The sequence below is a fragment of the Lycium ferocissimum genome, unplaced genomic scaffold (assembly GCF_029784015.1).
Source record: "Lycium ferocissimum isolate CSIRO_LF1 unplaced genomic scaffold, AGI_CSIRO_Lferr_CH_V1 ctg258, whole genome shotgun sequence".
In the NCBI taxonomy this organism is placed as follows: Eukaryota; Viridiplantae; Streptophyta; class Magnoliopsida; order Solanales; family Solanaceae; genus Lycium; species Lycium ferocissimum.
In genome coordinates, this window is record NW_026722498.1 from 106,662 (window position 1) to 120,698 (window position 14,037).

General features: G+C 34.6%; 2 protein-coding genes across 2 annotated transcripts; one reads left to right on the forward strand and one right to left on the reverse strand.

The window, feature by feature from the left end:
* The first annotated feature begins 708 nt into the window (after positions 1-708).
* LOC132043560 (E3 ubiquitin-protein ligase CHIP-like) lies at positions 709-6,075 on the forward strand. The gene is made up of 8 exons (XM_059434040.1): positions 709-1,082; positions 1,161-1,228; positions 1,316-1,379; positions 2,647-2,718; positions 4,987-5,120; positions 5,208-5,361; positions 5,452-5,562; positions 5,650-6,075. Exons 1-8 carry the CDS (start codon positions 978-980, stop codon positions 5,773-5,775), a joined length of 834 nt encoding a protein of 277 aa, XP_059290023.1. The 5' UTR covers positions 709-977; the 3' UTR covers positions 5,776-6,075.
* Positions 6,076-9,041: 2,966 nt separating this feature from the next.
* On the reverse strand, positions 9,042-10,249 carry LOC132043522 (uncharacterized). Its single transcript, XM_059434001.1, has one exon. The coding sequence runs from the start codon at positions 10,058-10,060 to the stop codon at positions 9,164-9,166; it is 897 nt and encodes a 298-aa protein (XP_059289984.1). The 5' UTR covers positions 10,061-10,249; the 3' UTR covers positions 9,042-9,163.
* Positions 10,250-14,037: the final 3,788 nt, after the last annotated feature.

Below are 14,037 nucleotides of genomic sequence, written 5' to 3' on the forward strand. Positions count from 1 at the left end.
TTAATACTGAATCCATTAGATTTTAAAAGTTAGGGGTTTATATCTGCTATTATTACAATTTTAATTATTTTTTACACATAAATTTATACTCCGGGGTTCAATTAACCCCCACTTAATAGGCTTGATACGCCCCTTATACAAGATATGTATCTTATATATAGATACATTTCTAATTTAAAATTTAACCCAAATCTTAAATGAACTTTATTCAATTCAATTTTGTTTTCCACAATTACGAAACAAAAAGTATATATGGAACAATCTTAATTTCTATACATTGATGAAGTAATAGATATATATAATCAAATCATTTAAAAACTAACTACAAATAAATTTAGGTCACCAATATTGATCGATAAAATTTTTAGGAAATGATAAACATTTTACTATAATAGTCAATGAAGGGGAATGAATTTGTATAAATCAAATTCACTCAGTTAGCAAAATTTTAAGAGAAATTTACATAAATAGCCATTCCATCAAAGTAATAGCCAACTAATGTTATTTTTTTCTTAATAATGTCTTATATAACATAAAATATACATTTATAATACTTACTAATATATATTGACTAGCGAATATAATCATTTTTGCCGACCGGCCAAACGCTCAACTTACCCATACTTAATAAGTGAAAGATTATTATAAAGACTAAAATGAAAGGGCAAGGGATTAATAATTGGAGTCTTAATTGACGAATAGAAAGGCTGCTTTAGCGTGGCCAATCACAGTTAAAACTTTCTGACGCACTATCATATAGTACGTGACGGCACTTCGAATTTTCTCCTCCATTTTCACATTTGATATCAAAATTTGGTCTTGAAATCTCTCACCCGCCACTTTACTCTTTCAATTTTCCAACCCTTCATCCATTTATACAACAAAATTCATGTATGTATTGAGAGGGCAACAATTTTTGTGTCTGGAGAGAGGGTAATTTCAAGATCGCAGAAAAAAAGAAAAAAAAAAAAGGAGAAATGGCACCAATTGTGGGTTCAAAGCAAGCGGAACAACTGAAACAAGATGGTAATACTTATTTTTTAAAGAATCGGTTTGGGGCTGCTATAGATGCTTATACTGAGGTATTTTTTTGTTAATATTAGGTTAAATAAAGTACCCCCTTAATTTCATTTTTCTGATATGTTTTACCATTTTTGTAGGCAATTACATTGTCCCCTAATGTTCCGATATATTGGACAAATCGTGCTTTGTGTCATCGCAAACGGGAGTATGTGCTCCCCCCCCCCCCCCCCCCCCCTCCCCCCTCTTTTTTTTTTTAAATGTTTATTTGTTAATGTGATTTGATGGTTTATAGTGACTGGAAAAGAGTGGAGGAAGATTGTAGAAAGGCTATTCAGCTGGATCATAATTCTGTAAAGGTGCATACTTTTGTGACATTTTAACATGCACATTTCTTTTTTTCAATGTGGGGTTTTCATATAAGTGTTCTATCTATGTTGATATTTATTTTGTTCTTTGGATGGACTTAGGCTTGTTTTGGCATTTCGCTAAATTTAGTTTGTTCTTCTCATGGATGTTAAAAACTCTTATGGTCATAACTAGTATGAAGAGAGAGACATGGAAATGTGAAATCTTAAATGTTCTATCGGAGAGTTCGTTTGCTGAGATAGCAGTTAACTTAATAGGATCACTACAGAAACAACTTAGGGTGTGTTTGGTGTGAAGGAAAATGTTTCCTATGGAAAATGTCTTCTCGGAAAACAAGTGAGTTTCTCACTTATTTTCTAGTGTTTGGTAAGTAAGCAAAAGAATGTTATCCCAAGAGCATTTAATTTGTCAAGGGTGGGGATTAGAGGAGTTGGGCGGTTGGGGAGGAGACAATGAACTTGGAATGTCACTTATAGGAACTTGTTTTCCCTACTTTCATTAGGGAAGTCATTTTCCTCATTTTTAAGGAACTTGTTATCCTAGAGAAATTGTTTTCAAAACACTTTTACCAACCAAATATGACAAAATTGGAAATTTTTTGAAAACGTTTTCCTCCATACCAAACACACCCTAAATGTTGCTAATTCCTTTGTTCTTTGGATGGACTTAGGCGTATTTTAGCGTTTCCTTAAATTGAGTTTATTCTTCTCATGGGATAACTTATCCCACCTTTTATCCTATATAGATGGGATTGGGTACCAAAGGAGTTATACCAATCAAACATGGGATAATTCCTTTCCCATGGGACTAATAATCCCATCCCATCCCTCCTACCAAACGACCCCTGATGGTCATAACTAGTATAAACAACAACAACAACATACCCAGTGAGATGAAGAGAGAAAAATGGATAAATGAGATCTTAAATGTTCTGCAGTTACCTTAATAGAATCACTGCGGAAACAATTAAAACATGGTATTCTTGGTATTTGCATGCAAAGACGTGCTGGAAGTTTTAATGATGTAAATTCTGGAGATTGTTGATTTGTTAACTGCTCCAAAGTATCAGTAAATTCAAAGGTTTTGAAGAAAAATTTAGGTTATCAGAGCATTCAGAAAATCAGAGATGGCTCTATGTTGGATACTTTTACAGAATCTTAGTTTCTTAACTGCTGAATTTATTGTCTTTCTAAGTTGGTGTAGCTAGTAGTTCTTTGTTCTGCAGATAATAACCTAAGTGTATTTCTGGGAGAACAGGCCCACTACTATCTTGGTCTTGCATTGCTACAAAAGGAACAGTATGCTGAAGGTGTGAGAGAATTGGTAAAGGTATAAACATCGTCTCTTACAGATGTTTAAATATTTATCTAGCAAGTGCCCATACATCACGTTGGTACTTAACACTTTTGTGGCTGTGGCCCTCTGGTGTCTTATATTTATCCAAACAGCCTCTGTTTGTTTGTAAGTTTAGGCTGCAGCGCTAATTGTTTATGAAAATGATGACGTGACAAAGTAGGTATTTTCTTTTTTCCTTTTAATTTGGTCATTCTTATATTTTCGTACTTTTGCTATTATAATTTCCTCTTTCACGCTCTTACTAAATTAACACGAATGCAATTCTGTAACTATAGACGTATTGCGGCTGCTATTGTCACTGCTCATTTCTCAATATTTTAAATATATGAAAGTTAGCAAGCCTGATTGTCAGGAAACAAATTTCTGAACCTTTTATTAATTCGTTTGTTTATTTTCTTAATCTGTATTTTCCATAAAAATGCCTTAGGTTCAAATCTTAACTAAAACTGATCTAATATCACCTATATGCTTTGAGCTAAGTAACCATGTGCAGTATCTCCAATGTGCCGTTTCTAGCTTGCTTCTGAGTTCTGAAGAACATCTTGGCCTTGTCCATGTATTCTTCTTCTTTTCTCTTTCAATAAAGTTTCTTTGTTAACCAACAAAGAATCTTACAGTAAACCTCAGGGATTAGCGCCAAAACAGTTTATTAGAAACCAACACTAGCATCTTCCATATGTGTGCATCATCTTAGTGGTGAACTATTCTAAAAGTGGTCTTTGAAGTTTTAGGAAAATAGATTTCAGGTGAGGTGCAAGAGATAAATGAACAGGTATTTATGCTAGGATTATCAGTTTAATGTTCTTAGTTTGTGTTGATAATGATGGTGTCCAACTTGTGCGCACCTAGACTGCTCCACCGGGAACGTGCAACCTCCCACTAGCACAGACATCGAGTAACTCTTGTCCATCAAAGTTTAAGCATATGAAAAGACATCACCCAGTGTTTTTGTTTGTTTTGGCTTTATATTTGTTTTTAACTATGGTAGTTCTCTGATACATATTTTGGTGGGTATGTTGTTGTTGTATAGTTCTCTGGATGACATATTTTGGAATTCACATGGTATGGAAACCCATTGTCAAAATAAATCTTTTAGTTCAATGGAGTAGAGGTGAGCTTACTGGGAAAATGTTCGACTTGGTCCACATTTCTTTTTCAAGGGCGAGATCATCGCAGCTTGAAGAATTGTTGATATTAAGGATGTTGTTTATATTCCTGGTTGAAGTGAAGCTAGTGAATTATTACCTATTACCTACTCTGAATGAATGAATTCCTCGAGAAGTATTATCAGATAATTTTTGTGTAACTGTTGCTTTTGTGTGTGGCGAGATTATATGCTCGTTGTTGGTTGCTCTTACTAGTAGTAACTGGAAAGTGTAGTTCAATACCGGGAGAAATCACGTAAAAGATCAACTGTTACCTTCTTAAAAAAAAAAAAAAAAGAAATCACGTAAAAGATTTCAAGGCTAACACCGTGCTTAAGTGATTTTTTGAGTTCATTCAATCCACCAAATGTACACCAAACTACAACCTGAAGATTCCTCATACGTTGTAAGTATTCTTAAGGAACAACTTTAACCCGTGAAACAACTGAACTCCTGCATTGGAAGCCACTATTGTGTTGAATTCAAACCACTATTATGTTGAATTCAAATCTTGGCATTGGAAGCCCAACCATAATTCATGAACTATTCATGGCCACTGTTATGCTGGAAAAATGATTATCTTAATCTTTATTCTTAAGATTCCAGGGCCCAGGTGACATGATATATTTCGCAAAGGAGTTTTGGATTAATCTTTTTTCTTTTCTTCTTTTTAGTTTGTACAAGTTCTGCAAACAAGTTTTGGATAGATCTATCAACAATCATTTATTTTATGACGAGCGTAGTTGGAACTATGCTTTCAGGGAAGTTTGTTTTGCTGAATTATGATACCGTCCCAATTTATGTGAATGTGTTTGATTGGGCATGGAGTTTAAGAATGAAGGAAAAAACTTTTGAAACTTGTGGTCTAAGATAAGTCATAGATATTTGTGTGGCTATAAATCATTTCAGTAAGGACAAAATGAGAATTTTAAAGTTAAATTGTTGCTAAATATAGAAAGGTGTCATTCTTTATGGGACTGATTAAAAAGGAAGGAGTGTCACATAAATTGGGACAGAGAGAGTAGTTGACATGATGATTTTAGGGAAGATTGTCCTGCTGAATTATGATACAGCTCTCTTTGGTGTATCCTGTTAGGCATTAGACCTTGGAAGAGGTGCGAATCCAGGAAGCTACATTGTTGAAGAGATTTGGGAAGAGCTTGCGAAAGCAAAATACATGGAGTGGGAGCATGAATCTACGAGGCGCTCCTGGGACCTTCAGAGCTTGAAGTAATTATATTTTTGTTACTTTTGTTGGATTGTTGTACCGATTACATAGGTCGTCTCCCCGTTATTTTTCTTGTGTATGTGCCTCAGAGAATCCTGTGAGTTGGCTCTCAAGGAGAAACATGTGCGTGATAGTTCTCAGACAGAAGGGCTCAAAGATGAAAGCTCAACATCTCTTTCGAAGCAACTGGAAGCTGTAGGCGAGGTTTTCATGAAAGCTGCAGAAGATGATACTCCAAGTGAGGTGAGCATTCGAGCATATAATCTTATTCATTTCTACCTTTCGTAAGCAAGTATGTTGTATTACCCTTTGACACTATTGGAAAATTCCTAGGTTCCTGATTACATGTGTTGTCAAATCACTCTTGATATTTTTCGCGACCCTGTCATTGCTCCCAGTGGGTTTACATACGAGCGGGCTGTTATCCTTGACCATTTGCAAAAGGTAACATTTGTTTCTCATCACCTTATGCAATTCATCTTTGTTTTCCATTTTATTTGTTTATTTATATTCCTGAGCGTGGCGATTTAGGTGGGCGAATTTGATCCAATTACGCGAGAACCACTTTATGCGTCCCAGTTGGTGCCAAATCTGGCTATAAAAGAAGCTGTTCGGGCATTTCTGGAAAGGCATGCCTGGGCATACAGGATAGAGTAAATTCTTCATTGGTATGATTGGTATGGTCTAACGCAAATGTCCTTGGCGGTGCTAGTGAAACCAGGAACAGAGCCAGAAGGGTGGGAGGACGCATCTTTCGGTGGAATCATCTGGCTAACAGCTTCCATTCAATATTAACATGATTTCCCGTACAAAATCATGTTAATCGCAGTTGTACAGTGTAGTGCTTTTGTAATTGGCTCCTTGGTCTTCATTGATTGTACAGCAAACCATTACCAGCTTTTTGTAAGATGTTACAGTGACAATGTTGATCAAACGAAACTATAGTTTTTTGATACACGATTCCTGCTGTTGTGTGAAGAAATTGACAAACTTAAACTAGCTAGTGGTCAATGAAGTGGGTTGAGAACCACTATACCTTAGATTCAAACCCCAGCGGAGGAAAAAATAGTTGGTGATTTCTTCTTATCTATCCAAACCTTGGACAGATTTTACCCTGTACTTGTGTTGGTGGAAGTCAGAAGGTAGTAGGTACCTCATGGAATTAATCGATGTGCATGCAGGCTGGTTTGATCATCACGATTACTAAAACAAAAGCTGCATTTTCCCCTATAGTGTCTGTTATTAGCTCAACTTCAGACAGTAGACCCTCCATTCCTCATTTACTGCAGTTTACTGATTGCAATAACGCCCTAAAGTCCCGAGTCTCTCATTTTACTTGACAAATCAAAATCCATGCAACATTGAGCAGACTGCTTGCTCTATCTACCAAGTATCTATAGATGGTTATTAGAAATGTCAGATTCGACCCATGAAAAATATCATCCGCCCAACTCATTCAAGTTTGGGCGAATTAAGAGGAGTATATATTCATGGGCAATTCGCACGAATGTCCTTATTTTGGGGTGGTCTTTAATTTTTGCCCAAATTTGAAATCTTTAACTTTTGCCCTTCGCTAAAAATCCCTTGGTTTCGGATTCGTACCCTTTCTCAATCAAAAAAAAAAAAAAAAAATCGCAAGGCAGAGTTTTGCATGCAAAATTCTGCCTCGCGAATCCAAATCTCTGCCTTGCGAAATTCCTTATTTTTTTTTACTGAGCTGGGGTTCGAACCCATAACCTTGGGATATTAGGTGAAAGGCAAAAATTAAAGACCACCAATTTGAGGGGCAAAAATTAAAGACCAGTGCTTTTGAAGGGCAATCCGTGTAAAAAAAATAGTATATTCATTGATGGGTTGTTTTGGGCATAAAGTCCAGTGAACATGTCTTGTAACAGTTTCTTTTTGATTAAAAAGAAAAAGCCAATTTTGATGCGTAAGCATAAACTGCTACCACAATAAATTGAAGACACAACACGTTTAAAAATGAACCGCAACAAGGAGACAAATGACACTTTTATTCTAGTTTTTTCACACGCAAGGAAATAGCCATATCACAAACTTTTTCAATGTATGAGCTACCACCAATAAATACTAAAAAAAGAAACAACATTATATCCATGAATAGAAAGAACCATACAGCCCATCTCCATTCAAAATTTGAATACTCAAATAGTAGAAGTGTCACTTGTAAATAACAAAAAATAGAGCGTCACTTGTAAATAAACAAAAATTAAAGCGTCATAAAGTCCCAGAATTTTGACCCTTTGCGTAACCCAACCCTCAAATGAGGGGCTATATGAACTTTACTAAGGGCACATTCACTTCCAGAAATACCCTATAGTCAAGTAGGAAAAGCCAGCCAAAGAGCCAACAACTCTCCTCTTGAAAGGGCAAACATAATTAATTAAATATTGCCTTATCGAATCTCTTGAAAAACACATTATCCATTCAACCCCCTTTTATGCCATTTAAATATTTCCTCCAGTTCAGTCAATTCAATGCGGTTATCCGCCACTTGTCTAGTCTCCTCTATCTGTTTTTCTAACTATCAAAGGCCAACCATATAAGCGGATGCAGATCCAAAATTTTAATTTAATAAATTTAATATTTAAGATCTAAACAGCCTCCCTACCAAGGGGTAAGTGTAGCGCTCGTTAGACATTTAACTTCTGCACCCCATGTTTCGTGGGATTATTTGGGTATGTTGTAGTGCTGGAGTCGGTATTTTTCTTTTTTTAAATTATGGGTTCAATTCTATTTTTTCGTTAAAATCTATGCATTTTTACATAAAAATCTATACTCCTTGTAAAAACTACTGAGTTTGAATGAATCTTGTACCAAAACACTAAATATATCCTTGCATATAAGGTGTACAATTATACCATAAAAGAATGTAGTTAATCAATTTTACATATGAACATGTCGAGATTATCTCACTTGGAAGTTATTTTTCAAATTTTGCGATACATTAAAACCTCAACAGGAAGAGGTTCATTTTTGTCTATGTCATCCTCGTCACAAGGAAAAGGTTGATTGTTCTGATTGAATTACGAACATTGTTTCCATGCCAAAGATACAAGAACGTATTAACTAAAATAACATGTATAATAAAACCCTAAAATCGATCTCTCCGAATCCTGCCTCGTCAAACTGCCAATATTTTATTTGTTTTGCAAATTGTGATCAGCAGCCCAATTCGGAATTGGATTTTCCATGTTGTCAACGGAGCTTCTCTGACCACTGAATTAAAATCGAAAAACCCATACTCCCCATATCTAACGGCTGTCCAATCATGAGATGTTGCACGTGAAATCTTAGCTATACAATGCACACAATGTGCATTTTTCGCATTACACTTTGTCAATAAACAATAACTTCACTTTACCCTTTTGATGTGGACATAAAACGCTCTCTCATAATTTTAACTAATTGATTCACTTCTTTCAATTCGATTTTTATGATGCTCTTCTAATTTATTAACTAAAAGGTTTAAACAATAAGCTAAGTTAGTAATTATATATTGATTTCTTGTGTTACAAAAACATGGTCGATGCAGAAGCATTTTCTTTTCTCCTTATAATGGTAAAGATGGCAGGTTGGTAAATCATCCACCTATATAATTGTTCATGTACGAGCAAGACTTGGCAGCTACAATGCCTCTATTTCGTTTCTTTAAACGAAATTTCAATTTAATTTAATTTAATTTCATCGAACTATTTAATTTAAACACATAATTTCTTTTATCGAACTGATTAACTTTTCAATCACTACTTTCATATTTTCATTCACTACCCCGTAACAGGAGAGGAGTCAGAGTATTACTTGCGGGTTTTTCTTAAATCTGTATAAATATTTTAATTACGAACCCAGTAACTAAAATGAATTACAAGTTCGGTGACAATTCAAAACCATAAACTTCAAACACAAGTAATATAAATGAAACTGAAAATAAATAAATAGTAGATGAATCTATTACTGTATACTAAAATTTGTTTTTTTACTTCCAAAAATTTGATTAATTTCTATTTGCTGCTATCTCTTGCCATCATCTAGTACGAGTTATCGCGGGAAACAACACACAGTCGTTAACGGCGGTAGCGTTAAACCCAACAGTTCGGCACTTTACACTATTCATCTCCTTTGACGGCGTTAACCACACCGACGGCATAATGTTAGTTGTCCTTTTATACGAACCAAACCATTTATTCTGCATGAACCTATTTTTCCTCCATGGAGGAAAAGTAAGGCCTCTATTTTTCAACGATCGTCTCGAAGCATCGCTCATTACTCTCAGTATCAGCTTTAGCTCTTCGCTTTTACCAACAAAAATACTCGGTAATGACTGTAATAACCCTTCGTATTGACACGTAGGCCTCGCGATCTCGAATTCGGCACGGAAATCGAGATCGACGAAGTAACGAGTGATGATCCGATTGGTCGAATCTGATTTTACTATATCAATAAACTCGTAATTTCCAGCAGCAAGACCACCTGAACTCTCCCATTTCGTCTTGCAAATCGCGGCATTGTAACCGAAATTCCTAAGGTACGCCATTACATTCCTCTGAAGCATTGATTTGTTCGATTTAATGCAGGAGAACATATCCAATGCTTTAGCAACACTTGATACAATCACATTACGAAACAAATCAATGTCACTGCAAAAAACAAGGCTCGGCATTTCTTCACATATTGATACATCAGGCTCAGAATCTGAATCATTTTTCGGAGTTTCGTCTTGATCATTGTTATCAGTATAACCGAAAACGAGATCGGACAAACTAGGAGAAGCCACGTCATCATCGGCGTGAGCACTGTGTTCGCTACCACTGCTGAAGTAACCGATTTCTCGATGTTTCTCGTCAGTACAACCAATGATTCGAGCCTTCATGCTATCGTCTAAGGGGTCAGTAACTCTCTTCATTCTGCTAAAACCAGACATTTTTTTTTTTTTTGAAGTTTTAGTACTGAAGCTCAGAGAAAAATGTTTGATGGTTTGGGGTTTAATAGAGGCTAACTATTGAATTATTGAAACGAGAATATTCGAATAAAACTGGAATTAGAAACAGGAATTGAGGTGTGAATAATGCTTATAGTCTTGGATTTTGAAATATTTAAAGAAGGCCTTTAAAAAAAAAATAAAAAATCTGGGGATATTCGTAGGGCGTATCCTATAAGATTAGCACGAGAATAGCACGTGACACAAGTTTATTGGGAGGTTGATTGAGTGCTTAGTTAGAAGATAAGGGTAGGGGCCTAGGGGGTACTATACATATGCCTCTTCAAAAATTCGAAAAGGTAAAGACAAAAAGAATAATTGGAATAATTGATTGCTGCATGGAATTGGATAGAGATTGAAAAACGTGTTTTTTAGATAACTAACAGGTCCATTCAGAGCTCATAATTAAAACTAATTGGAAATAACTATTAAGATTACTGGTGTAATAGACGAATTGAAAGAAGAAACGTTTACCATGAATAAACGTGGATGAAATCATAAGGAAATTTTTAAATAAACAAAGAATCCAAAGTTTCTTTTCCTCTCATAATAACAATGTGTCAATAAAAGTAGAATGAGGATCGTATATTATGATTCGAAATAGTGACGATGTCAAAGAATTGAGAAAACATTTGTGGAATAGTTATATGTCATGGGATATGGCTGGTTTAATTTATATTGAATGGAAAGTCGTTATGACTTGGGTTACAAGAAACTGAGCTAGCAAATCTTGAGCTAATTAGGAAATACATTTGCCTTTTGTCCTTTGAATATAAAACTACGAACTAAATCTGGATCCACAATGGTAATGCAATAAAGCGACCATTCGAACCTCGATACCAAACTTTGCACCCAAGCAAGGTTGCACAGTTGCCACATAAGCATTACGTTACAAGTGTAGCCTTAATGACTGAAGTTAAAGTTGGCCTTGGGATAAATCTAAATGTATAATTAATGAAAATTATACCTTATTTAGAGGTGTCATAGTCTCTTCCGCTTAATTGACCAATTAGTTACACTTTTTCTGTTTTTTTTTTTTTTACAAATAAATGTCATAGAGGCCTTCTTTCACTTAATAGTGTATTTGATCTTAATTTACGCAAATTTCCCTTTTTACGTTACTGTTTAAATTTTGACCTTATTTTAAAAAGTTATGCAAGAATAACTCTTAGAAAATTATTTTTTTGGACAAAGTTAGACTTGGGTCTAACTTTTGCTCATATATTGGTAAAACTTACGAACAAACATTAGATTGTAGTTTAATATTTATGCAATGATTAACAAATTTTAGACTGTAATCTAACGTTTTTTTTAAAATTTTCAATTTGTTCAAAAGAAATTTTTAGACCATGATCGAAAAGGTCCATGTGTTATAAGAAGAAAAAAAAAAGAAAATCATTCACTAAATAACTTACTCAAAAGGAGATAACAGGCGAAAATATCACGAATTTGCTGCTTGCTTTTACTCATTACTTCATGCATGTACCGTGATTCCACTAGAACTGGCCCATATAACTAGCTACTAGGCCGTGATTACTTGGGCCCTTTAGGTCGAAGCTATGATTTGCCACTTGGGCCGAAACTCTGCTCAAATCAAACCGGCCTTAAATCATTATTTTGCGCGGATTTGCCTTCAAACGCGTTGGTCTTTAATTTTTGTCCTCAAATTGCTGGTCTTTAATTTTTTCCATTCTCCTAAAAAAGTGGCAGAAAATACTCCGAGGTTTTGGGTTCAAACCCCGGCTCAATAACAAAAAAAAAAAAATCGCAAGGCAAGGTTTCGCGAAAGTTAGGCCTTGTAAGGCATATCTTTTGTAGTTCTAAGTTATATCTAAGGCAAAAGTTATGCCAAACCAGGGATAAACTTTTATATAGAAATTGTGCTTATGATATATTTTTTTTTTTTTACTCTGTTGGGATTCTACAAAAGTTAAAGTCTAACTTTTGCAACTTTTGCTCGAATAGGCATAATTTTATATGAAATTCTGTCTTACGATTTTTTTTTTTAATACTTTGCTGGGGTTTGAACCCAGAATCTCAAGAATATTTTTTAAAACACAGCACCACAAAAATTAAGGACCACCCCTGACTAAGGGCATTTGTGCGGATGACCCGCCTAAATCCGCAGTATGCTAACGTTCAGTTTCATTCGAAGCCCATTAAGGAGATTCCACAATTCTGAGATTGACCCATTAACGTCAGAAAATTGTCAAAAATGAAGTGGACCACCCCAAAACTATGGTCATGGCACACTAGAGTGGATGATTCCGCCTCGCGCTTAAAAAATCCGCACTATGCTAACGTTCAGTTTCATAATCGAAGCCCATTAAGGAGATTCCATAAAAATTGGGGCTTTTCTGAGATTGACTCACTTTTGGTTTTAACGTCAGAAAATTGTCATAAGTGGAATAGGAATGAACGTGTTTAAATGAAGTGCTTTAACAGATAGCGCTAGTTTATCGATGGGTTTAACCATTAACTATTCCTATTTAAGGTACAGCTAAAGTTCATAAGTTTTTGTAAGTTTAGTGGTGTCAAAATTACTTTAGACTGTTAGAAGTTTGCTTTAAACATATGGCAAGCCAAATTTCAAACAAAATGTCTGAAGTTTTTGTTTGAATTCTTTTTTTTTTTTGTCTGAAGTTTTTATTTGAGACTTTTTGCTGAATTTTTGTCTGTAATTGGCTGCTGCTCCTTGTTCGTTTTTCAACTCCACGTTTCGGTTAAATGTACATGACTTACATGGTTTTAAGGAAGGAACGTTACGAAACCGACACAACAATTAAGTATTCATCTTATTACTTTCGCATATGTATTATTTATTTTCCAAGAATGAATTATAGCTCCTTGGTATCACATATTGGAGCACAGAAAAAGTTAAAAGGAAGAAACTTAATTTTGAAAAAAAAAAAAAAGAACTCTCCACCAACACGACTACTTAAAGTTACGAATCTTGTCATCATTAAAATTAAAATGCTTAATTTTGCTTGCTTTGTTCTGTACACGTACTTGACAAGGCATAGGCCCAACATTTTATGACACACACACAAGTATATTCGACAGATACACACACAGAGACCATGAAGGAACATTGTATAATTTTTTACTTCTGATTTCTGTTTCTTTTGCTGGTAGACAATGGCTACACTTGATTTAATATCACATTACTTATTTGCTTTTCAACCACACCTATATTTTCTTTTATGGTGTGTTTCTTTTCTTTTTGTTTATATATATTGGCATAGCAATTAGGTTCCTTATAGACTACAGTAATGCATTGACACCCAATTCTTCTCAAGCCTGTTTGTGATATGTACGGATAATGTGTAAAAATAATGCACAAGTTTGTTTTATATACTGATAATGTACAAGAAAATCTGTTCAATCATATCAATTAAACTAACTACTGATAACTAAAATAATAAGCATTTATTGTTACCGGCCAAAAAAATAAGTTGTTACAATGACTTGAACTACAATAATGATGTAGATTATAGTATACAATTTCGGTCTATATAAATATTTAAATTAATAAGAGCAATTAACTCGCAAGCTCGTGTGATGTACTATTTGGTTACGACAGAAATGAAACGGATTGAAATAAACGAGAAATCAATAATAAGTAAGTAATATCTAATTATATACTACTGGGATTAGATGTGTCAAACTGCAAGATATTCTCAGAACATTGTTCTATTTTTTTTTTTTTTTGACCCCCTTTTTGAAGGATCTATAGTGTTTTTCACACTTCTGCTCTAGGGTGATTTGAACATTGTTCTAGTCTTCGTTTTTGGTTAAAGGAGATTGTACATTATTAATTAGTTTGCTTAGCTGTAAAAATAATTCTATTACCGTATCAATATTTAAATAAGTGTAGCTGTTTCATGATAATAAGAGGAATTTGCCATAATATTGTCGTA